The sequence below is a fragment of the Pavona decussata genome, unplaced genomic scaffold, assembly GCF_977016875.1.
Source record: "Pavona decussata unplaced genomic scaffold, jaPavDecu1.1 SCAFFOLD_18, whole genome shotgun sequence".
NCBI classification, from domain to species: Eukaryota; Metazoa; Cnidaria; class Anthozoa; order Scleractinia; family Agariciidae; genus Pavona; species Pavona decussata.
The window spans coordinates 35,624-55,000 of record NW_028145441.1 but is presented as its reverse complement, the minus strand read 5'-3'; the positions used below and the strand labels follow the sequence as shown (position 1 = coordinate 55,000).

General features: G+C 38.0%; 2 protein-coding genes and 1 pseudogene across 2 annotated transcripts in view; all 3 read left to right on the top strand.

Annotated features, from left to right (window-relative positions):
- The window catches only part of LOC146487106 (uncharacterized), an 18,010-nt gene extending 10,301 nt beyond the window's left edge, over nt 1-7,709 (top strand). The window contains exons 7-13 of the mRNA XM_085089318.1: nt 1-47; nt 1,929-2,305; nt 3,288-3,455; nt 3,963-4,073; nt 4,252-4,372; nt 6,870-7,011; nt 7,082-7,709. The exon at nt 1-47 is cut by the window's left edge and continues 172 nt beyond it. Coding sequence (XP_084945444.1) covers nt 1-47; nt 1,929-2,305; nt 3,288-3,455; nt 3,963-4,073; nt 4,252-4,372; nt 6,870-7,011; nt 7,082-7,709 — 1,594 coding nt within the window. The remainder of the gene's footprint in view (nt 48-1,928; nt 2,306-3,287; nt 3,456-3,962; nt 4,074-4,251; nt 4,373-6,869; nt 7,012-7,081) is intronic.
- Nucleotides 1-19,377, top strand: part of LOC146487104 (uncharacterized) — a 201,041-nt gene that overhangs the window by 158,353 nt on the left and 23,311 nt on the right. The window contains exons 14-17 of the mRNA XM_085089413.1: nt 13,804-13,926; nt 14,367-14,480; nt 15,126-15,251; nt 15,638-15,772. Coding sequence (XP_084945539.1) covers nt 13,804-13,926; nt 14,367-14,480; nt 15,126-15,251; nt 15,638-15,772 — 498 coding nt within the window. The remainder of the gene's footprint in view (nt 1-13,803; nt 13,927-14,366; nt 14,481-15,125; nt 15,252-15,637; nt 15,773-19,377) is intronic.
- LOC146487105 (uncharacterized) lies at nt 8,873-9,840 on the top strand (annotated as a pseudogene).

Genomic DNA, 19,377 nt, shown 5'->3' with positions numbered 1-19,377 from the left:
TTTGCTGCAACTGAATTTTACAGTACAACATCCTGGCAGCTGTGAAGGTATGCTTAGTTACATATAGGTTGAATTCTAGATACGTCTCTGGAGACTGACGGTAAAAAGACATTCTGTAAACCAATAATAAGCAACGTTTACTTAACATATGACTACAGCATTATACTCTTTTAAAAGATACGCATCGAGACACTAATATTACGAAAACGTGTTTCCGTTTGGAAAGAAAAGATGTTACACTTAGACACATTCACAACGCTGGAGTTCCTCTAAAAGCTATCGTGAATTAGTTCCAAGTCGTTTAAAACTCAAATGGCTAAGAAACTTAAAGGGAACCTCTACTCCGAAAACGAATGGTGAATAGTTGAAAATACTGTCTAAATTGTAAATTTTAGTTCAAGTCATATCTAATTTTAAGCACACTTGAATGTTATTTCAACTTTTTAAACTAAAATTTAAAATTTAGACATTATTTTCAACAATTTACCGTCCATTTTTTTTTTTTTTGGAGTGGAGGTTCCCTTTAAGAACTTGAGGTCATTTTGTTTTATAGTCGAAGCTAACCAAATCAGGTTAGGTGGTGTGCGGGATCTGGCTTATTTTAGGAGTGGCATTCGATATGCGAGCAGGAGCGGGAAGCATCACAATTAATCGGTGAGGGTACGCTATTCTATGCTTCTTGAGGAGTTGAGATACGGGCATTACAAGGGATAATAGAAAATATGAGGTTAGAATTTGACATGACTTCATGTATTGGCAAGCATTTCATATTGCAATAGCAATGGATGATGACCATGTAAAATATTCATATTGCCAATTTTCTATAAATTCAGAAACAAAATTTAACGATTTGGCTGGGATCAGAATTTTGACGTAAAGAAGGACGTGATGGCGGAAAAAACGTGCGAAAAGGCGAAATCTAAAGAGCTCATTGTAGACACGCGTACAAAGCTTGAGTTCTCAGGTGAATTAAGGCATAAGCCTACATTCCTTTCCCGAAAAATTGAGGGGGTGGTGTAACTTTGTTACCATTTTAAATAACACAAACTGGCTTTACGATCTACTTAATAACAAGACATTATAGAAAATTAAAGGGTTAGAGAGGTAATATCTTGTCACGTGACCTACCAGAGTTATTTTTAGCTTAAAATTCTTTAAAGCAAAATGGTAAGCTTTTTATTACTTCCTGAAGGCTACCACAAGTTTTATACTGTTAAGAATATTGGGTATATTATGTACACGCTTGGCAACTTTGAGATACCTAAAATTAAAGGCACGAAAACAACAACGATATTTATGGGAGACTGGGCACTAGTATAAAACACTGTTTATTTTCACAGCTAACAAAAAAAATCGATAATTTCCAAGCACAATTTTTTTTTATTTTTGCCCTTCTTACCTGTCTGGTACTAATAAAGGTAAATCACTATCCGTATAACCTGTTACCATTTTTGGTGTAAAGTTTTCCAGCATTTTCTGGCCTTACTGAGTCACGTGACCTAATTTGCGTACGTCTTACAAACCAAAATGACAAGATTTTAAACCTATAGGTCTGCTTAAGTCTTACGATCCTAGGACGAAAGCCTTAGAAAATAGACCACCCCCTGACTTTTTGATCGACAAAACTGCCAGACACATGCCTTAACTTACTTGAGTTTGACGAATTGTTACAATTCTTAATAAATTACTTTTTTTTTCTCGAAAATTAAAGTAGAAAAAAAAAAAAAAAAAAGATTAGGTCGTCCAATAAAGCATTTCAAATGTCCTATTGGTGTTTACATGGAAAACCCGAAATAACGCCCTTATATGTCTGGCAATTCTTTTCAAATATCATTTCTAGTCATTTTTACTGATATATTTTTTAACCATAACAACAATTTTTATCTACAGTCACTTAAGCTGATTTACATTTTGTATCATGATAACAGGATTTCCATTTCAACGCGGTCGTCGTCACATGCCACACATTCCATCACTGGGGTACTCCCATTGTGAGGTAATCCGTTTCCAACCTTACGTTTTCTACCCTGACAAACCCATTGAAGTACAGATTACTGTCAATCACATTGACACCAGTGACAAGTCCTTTGTCCATGATGCCGCAGTTTCTTGGGTTGAACACGTAAATTACCATCAATTTACCGTCTGTGTGATGGCAGCCGGTTTTAACGAACGCAAATCTAGTGCTAACGTGACCGTTGACTGGATGGGTTATCAGGGAGCTCCAGTTGGCGGTGTCAGTGGAGAGGTGCGCATTTCACAGTGGTGGACTGGAACGACTTGTGAGACTGTGAATTTTCCCTCGGTAAGTGATATTTGTTTGCTTCATTTCGTTTTTTTTTTCCTTGTCATGGTGGGGGAGGGGTGGGGGTTGCTGTTCGCAAGCTTTTTTCCTGAGGTTGGAAGTGCACATTTAACCATATCTAGACCTGGCTTTCCTTTGTTTTCAGGGGGCGGAGGGAGGGCCTAGGCGAATTCTGCGCCCGCCTTATTAAAGCTACGGCAGTGAAACTTGCATGATAAATAGTACGCCCAAAGACGTTTTTTTTTTTTTTGAGTTCCACAATGTTAATTGACGACGTTATATGACGTGTTAATTTTGTCATGATTTCCAATGGCAACCGTCTTGGACATGCCATCTTGCATTTCTGAATGCATTAGCCAATACTTTCAAAAGACGCCGAAATTGACATAAAAAGTTAGTCGAAACTAACACAGGAACACTATTAAGAGCTAACAATCCAAAAAAAAAAAAGATACAGTACGTCAGAAAAAAGAATTTTACTTCTTCTTAAAACTGAAATGTTTAGTTCCCCCCCCCCCCCTCAAAAAAAAAAATACAAAACAAAACAAAACAAAAAAAAACGTCTGAATTCGTTGCCATGGTATTATCAAAGTCAATGAACACTAACTGCGACCAGATCAGATGTTTTCCAGATAAATTTCTGATTAATTCCAGAAGAGCAAGGGCGTTTGCTCAAACACTAATAAAAAAAATATTATTAGATATCAAATTGGCCGTTAGTAGAATCCCCACCTCCAAGCCGGTCTAGATAGTTTAATGCCAGAGTCACACGATAGATTTCTTAAATTATTTCTTTAATTAAATTGAGACTTTAGCATGCGACATTAATTAGCCTGGTTCGAGTATTTAGACTACTTGTGAGAGTTATATTCATACGATGCACTGTAAACTATAAATGTATTTTGCGTTAAGGTAGCATCGGTATAACTAAGTCGCATAATAAAAATTCTACCTTTTATTTTTTATTTACTTTACTTTACAGGGTAAGTTTTCGAAGAAACCTTCCGTTTTTATTACCGCGGCACACCACCATGCTGGACTAAAAAGGGATGCTGCCAGTGTTTGGTTGGAGGACCTCTCCCAATCTTCCCTGAAAATATGTTTGAGGGAACTGCAAAATTACGCAGGCTCTCATGAAGATATTTACGTGGTAAGTGCATACAATTTCCTGTTGTTTTGCCCTGCGTTTATGTTTTGATTTAACCCAGTTCATGGGTGCCACATACGGCATCCTTACCTACTGCACAGAGGGTAAGGAAGAAATTAGTTTCAGTCAAAGATCTTCTTTGTTGAGTTTTTATAAGATTGCCTGAGAAACCCTTTTCAAGAACACAATATTTAAACTTTAATAAGGTGAAGCGCATCGAAAACATGTAAAAAACTGAATTATCAGTTAATTGCTCTATGTGGATTTTCCAAAACTTCCCATGCATCATTCTAAATGGAAAATATTATATCGGCGTAAAAATATTAAGCTTTCTTGAATTCTCTCAATTGTACAAACACCATTTAGAAAACCAAATCAGCCATGGTCTACTTCTCTTAAGTCTAACATTGAGTCAGCCTTAACCCTGACTGTCATTGTAAAGACACGCGCCCAGTGACATGATAGTGTTACCTACTTTTCATAAGATTTTGGTTCACTTATTTTCTTTAGAGCTGGTTGGCGTTTTCCTCTCTTCACAAGCCTCTCTTCTCGGAACACAGTTCAGTTTATTTTGCAAACTCTCAGCCTCCTCCTGCTGATTTCAATAATGCCTTCTGCAAGGTCAGTGCACTTCGTTTTTAGTTTAAACTGCAACGTTTTGCTGGAGAGAAAAGGGTATGTTTTCTTTTTGGACGAATATATCCTTGACATCCGCAGGATCGCCAACTTCAAAGTGAATTATATTGATTAGTTTGAGAGTGCATGTAATCCTATTCTAACCACTACGACTTTTACATAGGACATACACTTCACTAAAGTATATCAAAATGCTCCGAGCGTTTTCGTTTCATCAAACCATTCCTCAAGTGGTGGAAATCAAGATCCTATGCACAATTCCATAACAGCTTGGGTGGAGGTAGGTCAGCCATTTCAATCGATACTAGATATGTTCACCTCACCTGTTTGAGATATCATTAGCTGTTAGAAATCCATTTAAAAATGGAGAGAATTCTACCATGGAGGTCTATGATTCATGAACACATTTTACATTTTACAATAACTGTCCAAATTCCCGCGCGCTGATTGGCTCGTAGCTATTGTCTATAAGAGTACAGACAATAAAAATGACGTCAGATGTAACGTGCGCGCTTTCTCAACGAAAAAAAATAGTCAATTCCGTTCGTACTTTTTCCATGTTATTGTAAAAAACAACTCGACGGTAGTTTTCTATGGTCTATACTCTTATAGACCATAAGATGACGCCATAAAATGTTCCAAACTTGGCAGTGAAACCACTCGATCGCCTGCGGCTTGTGGTTCCACTTGAGTTTTGAACATTCTTTGACGTCATTTTATGGTCTATAAGAGTATAGACCATAAAAAACTGCCGTCGATTTGTTAAATGCAGCGTGAGTTTTCTAGGCTTTGATGATAATCAACATTTCAAGCTTTTGCAGCGGTCTATGTTGCCGCTTCCGGACAACAATGGACAATGAAGTAGAAGGGCCATTACTATAAAATTTAATTATCATTTTTTTAACAGCGTAAGAATGCTCACGTGGCATGGTGGATAAAGATTTAATGATACACTTTTTGAAATACAAAAGTAACTCTGTGCTGAAAAATAGTATAGGAATCTGTGAGTCAACCATCTAAATAATATACCATTCAAAGAGCTTGCGTCTAACTCTCTAATGTCACGGCATGATGTTATTTATGTCGATACACCGACCAATTGTAGTCTAGGCACATATTTGTTAATCCGATGGTGGTCTGTCGTGTGACATAACAGCCAATCATGTAAGAGAGCCTAATTTGTCCGCTAGTATAAAGGACTGGTCGTATTGGCAAGAATTCCCTCTTGCTTTCACCATCACAGCGAGTATATTGCCTGGCGAAAACAATTTTTCAAATTGGCATTGTAAACAATTCACTTTTATTTGAGTTTCAATTAAAACCGCCACGGTATTTTAGTGGCCAAGAAATGCCAAATCTGGACTTGTTCATTTGTTGTACATAATATCATCTTCAGCAAACTAGTGCGTCCCCGCACATAGTACCCGAATTCCGTTCAGTACATTGTATCGGCATAAATAACGTTATTTGTTTTTTTCGTTTGTTTAAACTGCATCCGTAGTAGTCCGGTAGCTAGGGTCAGAAATTTTGAGTTTCGTTCAACCCACAAGTCAGAAAAGGTTTGACACCGGATTTTGATGGAACAAGACCTCCTGATTAATGCCAGCTAGTTTGTAATGTCGAATTGTGGTATAGGTTCCGAGTTAAGAGTATGTTTTATTGCGCACCCCACGGAATTAGCATGAAAACGAGGCCAGTTCCCTTATCAGAGTTTACTTATTTACTTATTGATTAAAATTATCACAAACTGCTAGTAAAACATTCTAATAATGAAATAAAGCTATGTGAGGCAATGGTGTTGATAAATCGTATCACGTGACTGATCACGTGACTAGTATAAGGCCAAGATATTGTCTAGAAATAAATTGAAATGGTGTCTCCATTGCTTTAGAATCGTAAATGTGAAATTTATAGGTTTCAATGATTGTATTTGTTCAGTTTTAACTATTTTCTATCATTTCATCTAACAAGGATATTTTTCTAGGTTACAATTTGGCTATAACATCAGCTTTCCATCAGGTTTTGAATTAACATGAAAACGAGGCTGATAAAGTAATAAGCGTTTCTCCCTTATTTCTTGGCCAAAGTCAATCGTAACATAATAGAAGTTGAACCACTACTGAATTCAAGTTACACTATTTATTTTCACAGCATCTGGTGTCACATGATTGATCACGTGACAAAGGTTTTAAACCACATTGTCTTAATTCATATATAATATTATCACGTCATTGGCTAGTGGTTGGCGTACGCGTGTGGTTTTCTAAACGCTTTTCACACTTTTTACACTAAAAGCTAGTAGTACTTGGATGTGAACCTTCATCACTGTTTGAAACTGGAAATGCATCCTAGTACTGTTGCCACAGTCACATTTGAGCTTCCCCTTCTCCTCAGAAAGGGAAGCTAAATTAATAAACAAAATAATACTCAACAACAAAAGGAAAAAAACTGCACAACGTTGTATTTTAAGTTTTCCATTAATGTACTATATTTAAGAGTGACTGAGAGTAAGTGTAAGCTCTTTCAGACTTGAAAATGAGGCTGGTGGGCCTCATTACTATGTTTCACTAGATCGAGGCTGTCAAATCCAACATGGTGGCCTCCATGGCCGGATCTCTACTGTGTCTGTAAGTGCATTACTATTTCTTTTATTTCTCTTTTCATTCTAAAATTATCGTTTTTTACCATTATGTAGTCTTTCTAAATATTAATATTTTACATTAATTCTATCATGTTTACATTTTAGTGTTTAAAACTGTTTTATGTTGTATTTTGTGTCAGCCATTATGGATAGCCCGTGTGAAGAGCCTAGTGAAGTTAAAACTGCTGATGGCTTCGATGTGCCACTCCCTCCAGCATTCAAGAAACGAAAACTGAGTTTAAGTTCCTGTGTTAGAGAGGCAGAAACACACTGTGAAGAAAGGTCTGTAAAAGATGATAGTGTCTCGTTCTGCAAAATGCCCAGTAGATTAGTCAAAATGCTTCATATGTAGGAACAAAACATACAAGAAAGTAAAGGAGTTGATAAATGTGTGTACATTTGATGTATGTCAAAGCATAAAGAAAGCAGCGGAAAGTAAAGGTGACGAGGACATGCTGCATGCTCTTCGTAGTATAAATGACGATCTCATAGCAGTGGAAGCTAAATACCACAAAAACTGCTTTGCTTTATATGTAACCAAGAAGACCTTGCATCAACATAAGAATGAGCAAAGTGAATCTCCACATGAAAGCGCGTTCCGGGAGATGACTAAAGAGATTTCCCCAGGACTGGATCAAGGAAAAGCCTATGACATGGGTTCGCTACTTACCAGGTACCGTGAAATCTTGGATGAAAAAGAAGTCCAAGGAGACAGCTACACAACGCAACGTCTGAAAGTACGCTTGGAGAAGCATTTTGGGGACAGCATAGTCTTTCACCAACAGACTGACAGAACTAAACCAGAGCTCCTCTTTTCTTCCAGCATACAAGTTCAGGATGTTCTAAATGGATGGGCGCATTTAAAGAAAGCAAAGGAAAGAGAAAAAGGAGAAGATGAAGATGAAGATGCAACAAAAGAAAGAGATATTGCTCGAAAAATGCAAAAGGAAATGCAAAGGCATCACGTCCAGGCCACTTGATGTGAGAGACATTAGCCAAGAGTCAACAAGAGAGGTCATACCAGACTCCCTGTATTGGCTAATACGTTTAATCATTAGCCCTGACGACAAGAAGTTTTCAGACAGATCAAGTATGTGTACCAACATGATAGACGAACGACAGGTTCTGAGCATTGCACAAGACATCGTCCATTGTTGCACAAATGGTCGTGAGGAGCTTCCAAAGCACACAATTCTAGCTATGTGTGTTTACCACCTGACGTCATGACGTCAGGAAGCTGGTGAAATGCTTTACCTCAGGATTAATGACCAACCCTTTCAGTGAAGATACAGAGTCCATTGTAAACTTTGCCACCGGCATCGTTCTACCTTCAGATGTTGCAGAAGGTCTTGTGAGTAGTACGGAGAGAGGTCGAGAGCAAATGACAACATTTGTAGAGAAGCGTGCCAACACAAACGTTGTCAATTTTTGGGACACTGTTACAAGCTTGAAAGTGAAGACCTTCAATTCCATGGCAAAGAAGGTGAATGTCAAGGCTGCAGACGACAAGTTCATCACTGTTAAAGCGGACAGGGACCTCTTTGGAAGGCTTCTCATTGCTGCGAATGCACAGCGCATAAATCTGATGGAAGTTCTGAGCTACGAGTTGTCAACAGTGCCATGTTCGCTTGCATATCAAGATGGAAGCCTTCGGAAAACCACGAAGAGTGTTCTGTCATCCATCATTGAGAAAGAGGTCAGTGTCGCCCCTCCCCTCCATGTGTCATCACTAGAGACCGCCTATATCCTCGATGGAATGGCCATGGTGCAGATAACCAAGTCTGGCGGAGCAAGCCATTTGGTGATCTGGCCTTGAAGTATTTTACCATATTCACAGCGCCACTGTCCCTTCACCACTCCAACTGTCTTGAATGTCACATTGACTTTGACCAGTACATGGAGACCTCAATTAAAGCCGGAGAGCGATCAAGGAGGGGAGAATCTGCTGCTCTTGAAGTACAGATAGGTGGTCCTTTGACTCCAGTGCCCAGGCAATGAGGAAAATATATTTCCAACCCTCAGAAGGAAGGTCAACCTTTGTGACTACTTAACGAAATCAATGTGCAAGCTTGGACAAGAAAGGTTACCAGAGAACAAGAAACTGGTCATCGGAGGAGGTTAAAAGGACGGAGAAAGATGCGTAATGATTACAAGAGGCCACTGCTGTGATATGCCAAATCTCAAGTCTGACCACGAGGAGGCGGATACCAGGTTACTTTATCACGCCAAGTACGCATCCACTCCAGAAACACCGATCGTCATTCATTCTACAGATGTTCTTGTACTGAGTGCAGCCCATTTTGACCGTCTTGGCTGCAAGGAACTGTGGTTTCGTACTGGCGTGAAAGATCGGCTCCGACTAATTCCAGTACATAATGTCTCAAAAGCATTGGGTCCGACCATGTGTGATGCTCTTCCCGCCCTCCTCTGGCTGTGATTCCACAAGCTCTCTTGCAGGCATTGGGAAGAAGAAGGCCTGGGATGTGCTAAGACGCAATCGTGCTCACCAGGACAGCTTGATTCTCTTCGGACAGACACAAGAACTGGATGTCACAACAGCCGCCAAATGCGAGCAATTCGTATGTGACCTCTACCCCTCCTCGAAGAGGACACCAAATGCTGCTGACGAGCTGAGGTATCTTCTCTTTTGTTTGAAGAAACAGAAAAACGAGATGCTACCGCCAACCTCCGACAGTCTGCTACAGCACATGAAGCGTGCAAACTATCAGACATATATCTGGAGACACTCGCTTGATGCTATGCAAGATCTGAATTCACCAGAGGGACATGGATTGGAGAAAGAAGAAGACATCTTGAAACCAGTGCTAATGACGAAAGAGCCGGCACCGAAGAGTCTGCTGGAGCTCACTACCTGCCAGTGCAAGAAATCTGAATGCCGCACTAATTGTTCTTGTATCAATGCTGGCCTTTCATGTACGGAATCCTGTGTATGTATGGCAGATGAGAGATGCCAGAATCCACATGGTGCACCATTATACAGCAGTGAGAGTTACAGTGAGAGTGATTCAGATTGAACGGGCTGATATTCGGCAAGCGTAATGGTCAAATACAGCTTCTCATAGATGTTTAAAGGTATTAAGCTCACTACGTGTTCATTTGTAACCATTTCTACGTTCACGGTGGGGCCAAACCACCCCTCAAATGGATCGTTTAGATCAATTTTGCTTGTTTTTCGTATTTCGTTTTCAAACTTGGCAAAAAACCTTAGGTGGTCGCCCAATTTAGTTTTAGTATGAGAATGTCAAAAATGGTCAAATTGTGACGTCATAATGGATGACGTCACAAAACAAGTTTAACTGAAAATTTTAAATTTGGTATAAAATGTTATGCCATCAGAAAGAACTTGGCAAGAGGTGTAAAATGCTGAAAACCGTACCTCGCTACGACAAACGTATCTTGAGTTATGGCAATTTAAAGACATTTAAAGTGTCCCCCCCGGAACCATACTTTCCTTCTAAAAACAACTCTGTTGATTTTTTTTTTACAGTTTTTTTCCATGCAGGCTAATAATGTGGTAAAATGGACTTCTTGTTGTACCAAAAAATCGTATCATTTTAGATTTTAAGTTTTTGGCTTGAAAACGATAATATTAGCAAGTGCATAATTGATCACGTGACACCTAATTACGTCACAAAACTGGTTTGGGGGCTCTAGCACTGTCAAAAATAAATTTTTTCCAGTTTTTCTTTTTAATTTAGCTTCTGTCATTTAAGACATCTTATCTGCAACTTAAATGGCGTCGTTGACGCAACAAAGCAACACTCAATTTCAAACTTATTACACAAGGGGGGCCCCTATTTTGAGACTGTGAAGTTTTCAAAATTTAAAATGCCATATCTCAGCCATTATTTGTCACATCGACAAACTGTTTACAGCATTCAACTCCTCTTTACGTGTTCTTTCTAACACAATAGAAAGAATTTAAAAATTCTAAAATTTTATTTTAGAGATTAATATGACGTCACCAATTATGACGTCATAATTTAACATTTGGCATCAATATTCAAGTCAAATTGTTTGGCACAAAGTTCCACTTTAAATTACCAAGTTTGGTAAGGAAATGATGAGAATAAACAAAATTATCGACAATTAACCAAAAACCCCACGTTTTAATGATCCCTTTAGGGGGTGGTCTGGCCCCACTGTGTACGTTGTGGAAAAATGTTTGAAAAGAAAAGTAGTGAGGAAGCATGTGTCATCACTCAGGATTTCAGATTCTTTACTGTGATTTTGTAAATAGTCACATAAATGTCACGTGATCAATCATGTGACACCAGATGCTGTAAAAATAAATAGTGTAACTTGAATTCAGTAGTGGTTCAACTTCTAATATGTCACGATTGACTTTGGCCAAGAAATAAAGGAGAAACGCTTATTACTTTATCAGCCTCGTTTTCATGTTAATTCAAAACCTGATGGAAAGCTGGTGTTATAGCCAAATTGTGACCTAGAAATGTATCCTTGTTAGATGAAATGATAGAAAATAGTTAAAACTGAAATACAATCATTGAAACCTATAAATTTCACATTTACGATTCTAGAGCAATGGAGACACCATTTTAATTTATTTCTAGACAATATCTTGGCCTTATACTAGTCACGTGATCAGTCACGTGATACGTTTTCTCGACACCATTGCCTCACATAGCTTTATTTCATTATTAGGATGGTTTACTAGCAGTTTGTGATAATTTTAATCAATAAGTAAATAAGTAAACTCTGATAAGGGAACTGGCCTCGTTTTCATGCTAATCCCGTGAGGTGCGCAATAAAACATACTCTCAACTCGGAACCTATACCACAATTCGACATTACAAACTAGCTGGCATTAATCAGGAGGTCTTGTTCCATCAAAATCCGGTGTCAAACCTTTTCTGACTTGTGGGTTGAACGAAACTCAAAATTTCTGACCCTAGCTACCGGATTATAGCAACAATTATATCTTAGATAATTACGAACGATCATAAATCTCTTAGTTTTAATCGCACAAATTACGCAGGTACGAGGTTGTGATAGAAAAGGCGAAGTCTAGGGAGCAAACAAGAAAAGCATACAACATTTCATATGACCTTGTCTTATTTTACAGTATATCAACACCACAGGATTTCGAGTATGCGTAAAGGGATTGTATGTGTCAAAGTATGACCCGCTCTCCATATCATACACTCTCCTGTCAGGTAAGAGTGCAAAAACTTTTCTTTTTGTTTTGTTTTACGCACAAGTAATCAATTATTTCACGAAAGAAACAAAAAATTGTTCAATGAATACATCAATGGAAATGAGCAATGTACAAATATACAGATTAATAAAGAAGTAAAACCTAAACATTGGATTTACAACCAAATTGGGCTAACCAAAATAAAAAGGTATAATTAATTACTCTTGTTTCAGGACAGTATGGAGTGGCAGAAAGGGGGGGGGGGGGGGTGGGAGGGGAAGGAGTTCTGTTAGGGTGTTCTCTGATTTTTTTCAAGGCTATCCGTAGATGTTTCTTTATTAGAACTATTTTGGTTTAATTTGGTAACTATTTGTTTCCATCATCACGATATATATTGTAATAAAGGCCGAGACAACAACTTTTAACCAACAATGCCATTTGTGGTTTTGATGTCTGTCGGAAACCTATCAAGAAGCAGCAAACTATTTAAGTAGATGACATTCTGCACGTTGAAAATGCAGGATTTCTAATTTGCAGAGGTTTTTTTTTATATATAAAGTTTAGTTTTAAGCGCCATTCAAGATGACGCACATTTTTGCTACCACTTCGGATGCCGTTATAGTCCCTGCATTTGCACTTCCCGGACGCACATCCTAGCAGTGCCATAACTCATAATACAACCATTCCCTTGGAGAGTACGTCATAAGCTATATACATTAACCGAGTAAGACGAGTTTGTTTGTTTGTGTAAAACTTTAAAATCATCTTATTTCAAATTATAAATGGCTAGCTAGGATATCTAATAAGTAACACGGCTGAATGGTAGGTAGCAGAAAAATTTCTTAAGGAGAAACTACCACTGAATATATTTTTTTATGTCTTCTGTTAAACAGACATATGCCGACCAGGCTGGAGTTACTTTGGTGGTTACTGCTACTTCACAAGCCGTGCATGCGCCTCATGGCTGACCGCAGAATCAAACTGTTCAACAATGCACTCTGATCTAGTGACCGTTCACAATCAAGAGGAAAATGTGTACATCCAGCATCGCATTAACGGCGAACGAAGTTGGATCGGTTTGAATGACAGAAGTATTGAAGGATCGTTTGTTTGGACCAACAAAGAAGTGAGCAGCTTTAGGTTCTGGGCGCCGAGACAACCAAACAACTGGAGGAATGAAGACTGTGTGCATACTTTGGGTGCGAAACATGATTATACTTGGAATGATGTGTCATGCGATAATTGCAACAACTTTACTTGTTTTACAGGTACAGGGAGAACGACTTTATTAGGCATTTCTTCTAAGTAGCATCGTGGAGATATATTTGATAGCGCTTTTTTAAGCTTTAGATAGTTAAAATCAAAACATTCACCTGGGAACTAATTATTGCCTCAGATGAGCATTTCTCAGAGTGTTAACGCTTCGCGTTAAGGGAGTTAACGTTTAGAAAGAGAAATCAGCCATTTATCTGCCAATAATTGACGTTGTGGATCATATCAGCTGTCATTTAAACTTTAAACGTTGTTGAGTATACAGCGTAGCCCCGCCGCTTACTTCATATGAACAGCATACAACCCACAACACCTTTATTCGCTCTGACAAAGGGTTAATAGTAGACGTCAGTATCAAATTACTTTATCAACTCTGTTCACAAAACCGACCATTTTTCTACACTTCCGACCGACCACAATTTCTTTGTAAACCAACTCCTTTATTCATATTTCCCTGTGAATTGCTAAAGCAAAAAGGCCATAAAGTTTTGTTTCGTTTGCAATACGTAAAATGAAACTTATAAACCCTGAAAGTAGGCTCTAGCAGATTCTATCTCCCCTCCCCGCTGTCCCCATGTCTGCATGGAGGTTAACGTTGTTGTCTTTTTGTTGTATTCTTCCAGACCTAGACGAATGTACTACAAACTCCTTTGATTGTGACCCCAATGCTGCATGTCAAAACACAGAGGGCTCGTACACATGTGGTTGTAAATCCGGTTATACAGGAAATGGCAAGATTTGCAATGGTAATAAATTGATGATGATAATACAGAAAAAATTGTAAAATTAAATTTTCGTTGTTTTCATCGAGAAGATAAGAGCTGCAAAGGTAAAATAACGAGGACGAGACTGAAAATAATGATAACCGAGTTATGATGGAGAGCAAGAGGATGATGATATAAACAAAAAGATGTGCAGTGAAAGCACATTATTGTAATATTGTAGTCGTACACGTAGACTAACGTTATTCCAGGTCACATTGGCTGCAAGTAACAGGGACCACTAGATATTCTGAGTTTTCTTTTATATGTCACTAATCCAATTGAGTGGGTGTATTAATTTGTTGCCTAACGGCCAAAGCAAGAACAAAAAGGGGCGATAAAACAAAAAAATGAGGCTTTTAGAGACTTTCCATATGCATATGACAGTTTTCATATGCAACGTTTGCTCTATCACACTTTCGCAGATATAGATGAATGTGTCACCAGCTGCAGTGTTAATGCTTCGTGCAGTAATACCGACGGATCGTACACATGTGTATGTAAATCTGGATATTCAGGCGATGGAAAGATTTGTACTGGTAAGCTACTTTAATTTGCGCCTTACTCATTTTGAATATTTAATTTTATTTTATAATTGAACCTGCTTTCATGGGTGTAAAACTAGTGGGACGAATATGTACTTAAACAGGAGCCTCTTAAATTAAAGCAAATCAAAGTACCCTCCTGCATAGCACACGAGAAATTGAAGACAAGATGGATTGTATATCAGGTTTGCATGCCTACTTCGTTTATTTAATTAATTAATTAATTTATTTATTTATTTATTTATTTATTTATTTATTTATTTATTTATTTGTTTATTTATTTATTTATTTGTCAGGTGCTTCGTATAAATTTTTCAAAGAGAAGGATAAAATAAGCTGCATAAAATTGTGTATAATGACAAATGTTTTCCTGGCCAAGTAATTTTGAAGTTAACCGGGTGCTCCAAAAGTTACGCGAACTTTTCATACAACAAATAGGAGTTTTCTTGCCCTAAAAAACAACAGCAACAGAAACAGGGACACTACGAAAGCAACAACAGCGACAAGTATTACAAAATATGGGAGAGTGCCGAAACAAACAGAGGGATTTAAGAACCATTTAACGAGAGTGCAGCTTACAAAACACTCAACAGGAATTAATGACAGTCATTGAGTCTTTCATTCAATACATTTTCGTAGATATAGACGAGTGTTCCACCAACACTCACAACTGTACTGATGTCAACGCTGTTTGCAACAACAATGACGGATATTACACGTGTGCATGTAATTCTGGATATTCGGGCGACGGCAAAACATGTAGTGGTAAGCTACTTCAACTGTGTACTATACTTACAAAGTAGTATTGTTTACATTCCCATAACCAAAACTTTGTTAATCTCTCGCTAAACGAAAACATAAAGACAAAAGGGCCAGCTCGTAAACACTAAAAGCCAGCTCGTAAACACTAAACTTGGTGCAGAGCCTTGCTGCCGGTTATAAACTGGTCTGGGAGCAAATTTCAGAAACATAAAATTGAATTGTTTATTAATTACTTTATTTATTGCTTAGCTAGCTACATATACTGTTACTCACGTGTTTAGTCAAAAGTAAGATGACTAACCTATAACAACGTTAACGGGTTAAGCAAGAGGCACTGATTATACGTCAGTAATGAGCGTGTTGATACACTAAATCATTCTCATTCACAGATATTGATGAGTGTTCCAGCGGCATCCATGACTGTCACAATTTTTCTTCGTGTACGAACACTCTGGGATCTTACAGCTGCTCATGTAATCATCCCTATATAGGAAGCGGGAAAGACTGCACGCATCCTGTGCCAGGTAAGTTAAAATTAATTGATATCTTTAATTTTTTAAAGATATGACAAAAGGAAAAGTCAGCAAACAAACACACACACACACACACACACACACACACTTAAACGTGGAGAGGAGGCGGCCCTTTACTCGTTTTTGTCATGTATTGGGATCCTCCTGTATAGGCAGAGACACTTTGTTTTAGTATATGCTAAAGTAGTTAATAGCGTTGTTGGCGCACTCTGGTTGGCTATTGAAACTTGGGATAGCACCTCCAAGCAACTCGCGAAGCTCGCATTCCTGTTTGTTACCGTAGCAAACGATTTTTTTTTAAATAAACGGATAAGCTGTCCTTGCTAACACGAAGAAGCCGTCGAAATTCAGTTGGGCAACTTTCACAGTTAAAGCTTTATCTTTTCAACCCCAAGTTAATCGATAAAAACGGTTACAGAAAAATGTAACCGTTGGCATGAATAAACGATTTAAAACAATCACCATTTTCGTACTGTTTTAGCCTAGTATATAGTAAAGCAGCTATTCACCCCAGTGTCAGTGGACAGTGGTAAAAGTCCTCCATTAGTATATACAACACAAGTGAAAAGTGGCATTCGCGAGCGCTGATTGGCTAGCTCGGAGGTGATTAGCCAAGTATTATTCACCTCCGAGCAGCCGCAGAGAAACAAGATGGTTTCCCGTTTCCCCTTTCGGCACTTAAAAGGAAATTATTTTGAGGCAGCTGTTACAAAATATACAAAAACGGTAACAGAGTTTTGTTTGACGGCATTTTATGGTAAGTTATTTAATCTTTCCAACCTCAAATTCTAAGGCAAAAAATGAAAATACAATACCTTGTTTACGAAAACCGCCGAGCACTATAATCACATTGCAAACAATGAAACAACTTATGTTTTGCGTCATGGTTTCAACTGAACAGCGAGACGAATTTCACACAACAGTTGAATAAATAACACCTTAGTAGCTAAACAAGTGCTTTTAAAAGTTTCATTTGTTCGCAAGAAAGTGAGACGGAACTTCCTACAATAAGAAATCGCTTACCCCCGGGCTTATCGTGCGGCGCGCGAGATTTTAAGATTTCCCACCATTTGTCGGTATACCGTCAAAAAGGAAGGAATTTTTTGGTCCGCTAGTTATTCAGCTTGTGTGGTATATATTAAACAATTATTCACCTTAGTGTTGGTTAAAGTGATGGATATTTACTAATCCGCGTAGGTAAATATCCATCCCTTTTCACCTCCGTGTTGACGAATAATTGTTAACTATAGCCACCTACCCTTCGGTGAAAAAAATGCGGTTCAGTAAAGCACGAAAACGATCTGGGACTGTGTTATAAACGCAAATAGCACATAATAATTCTAAGCTTTCGTTTATATGAACATTTCATAAGAAAGGATGATACAGGTTAAAATAATGATCGTAATAACGATAAAAAAAACGGTTAAGAGAAAACCTTAATTGCCAGTGTTTTTTTTTTTTAAGTTTGTCCATATATATTTTAACGGGAAGAAGCAAATTATGGTTAAACGTAATGGGAAAGTAACTGTTTCTCAAAGAAAATCGTCGTTCAAAATGCTTTGAAGAATTCAAGAAGTGCAGGTAATGTACCAAACATTTAAAATATGCCCAAAGCCTAGGCTCAACTCTCAAATCTCAATCATAAGGGCCCACACAGATTGAGTCTACTATATATGTGATCTTTTGAATTTCCAAAATATAAGGAATTGTTTCTGTAACGAAACATTCAAATCAACTTTGCAATAATGTCACGAATGTTAACATTAATTTAAGTTAAATAAAAATCATATTAAATTTACTTCGGCCATGGCGCTTTTCGTGGCTCAAAACGGAGGACATATTTGGTGTTAAGAATGGTGTTATGCTATCCATTACTGTAAGCACTGAAAAACAATCAACAAGCAAACAAATAAACAAACACGCACACAGAAAAAAGAAAAATAATAACCTCTACTTACTTGATGTTAGCCACATCGTATAATCCAATGGACTCCGGCTAGGCAAAGTGTACTTTAAAATATCTCAATTACAAATTCTTAACCTTTAATAAACGTCAACCCATAGCACGGTTTTGCAAGTGTGCGATTTTTAGGTGTGTGTGTCTTTGAGGAAGGGGGCTATGTAGGTTTGTCCTCAAAAGACAAAATACATATCTGTTCTTCGTATTTTTTATCTTTCAATCAGACGTAAGGCCACCTGGGTAAAATTTATCCCGGCCTGACCTAGCTTCTTTCATGTGCCGTCATGTGTTGATGCGTCTTTCATGCGTTTCCCGTTAAACTTTCTGCTGTATATAATTGAAATCTGCCATTAAAAGGTCTTCACATACAGGCACGCTGTAAAACAACCCACTTCGTAGGAGCATGAGAAGTAAACTTATTTTTTTCTGGTCTTTTTCATGATTTATTCCCGTTCCGTACAAGTAAACCTGCCATCCACTTGCTTAAATACCATTTCGTTCTGATGTTTTTAGGAAAAGTGAATGATCAATGATTTGTAATTATTTGGTATGCATTGGTAGGTCTTTTCAGTCTGGCACGTTAAATTTCATCATCCGTTTGTTTCTCTGAACAAAAAATGACCCACTGCCCGCTATATCTTTACCATGCCAAATAGCACAAAGTAATCAAGAAAAAAGGATAGAGGAATTTGGCGAACTTTCTTAGTCACATAAAGTCAATCAAGAATTCATTTCGAACCTGTCAAACTTGTAGGTATTTAGAACAGGCTAACGTCTATCTTACTCGTTCTACTTTCCTCTCAAAATGTAGGAATGAATATTCAAATTGCGTAAGCCTTTTTAAAGGCCGTTTCCTTTTAAAAAAGGAAACGGCCAGCACACTATTTGGAGGCGAATGGGCAAGATAAAAGCCGCTCTTGTTTTCGAAAGATAAGATCTGCTAAACCAGACACTTTTTAGTGATATAACATCCGTCAGTGGTATAACACAAGATCACATTATGATGTCGGTGCATAGATGTCAGCCATCGAAAATTCATCTGGCAAAAAAATTTAGTGCTCATCTCCGTCGCATTCTATAGTTCTTTAGAACAAGGGGTGTTTGATTTTACTAATTTGTATACATCATATCTGTGGAGTGCTCCGAGCTAAGTCAAAATATCTTGATACACCAACTATTGGCCCCACACCGTTTTCATTTTAATCTCTAGGGATTGGATGCATATACTTCGTGCAGTATATTTCTTCTGTTTTTATAAACTGTAATCGGATTAGGCCATGCATCAACTATTTTTATTTCATACATACTGAGATTTACAGATAGAATTGATCTGTTGAAAACCCGGTTCGGAAATTCTCGCAGGCAATGGCAACAGCAAAACGACTTTCTCACACGTGGGAAATCCGTCTCGTCCAAACAGAAAGCGGCTGTCAAAACGCATCAACATTTTCAATGAATGAATGAACGTGGTAGCTTTGGCGTATCTTTGTCGATTGCGCTAGCTTTTCTACGGCTCTAAATGTCTCGCATGCCGGGATTTCGGCTTTTTCGCAGGACATTTCTAGACGAGTTTAAAACATTCCGAAGTAGTTGAAAAAAGAGAGACTCAAGACATTTTCTGAGGCTCGTGTCATTT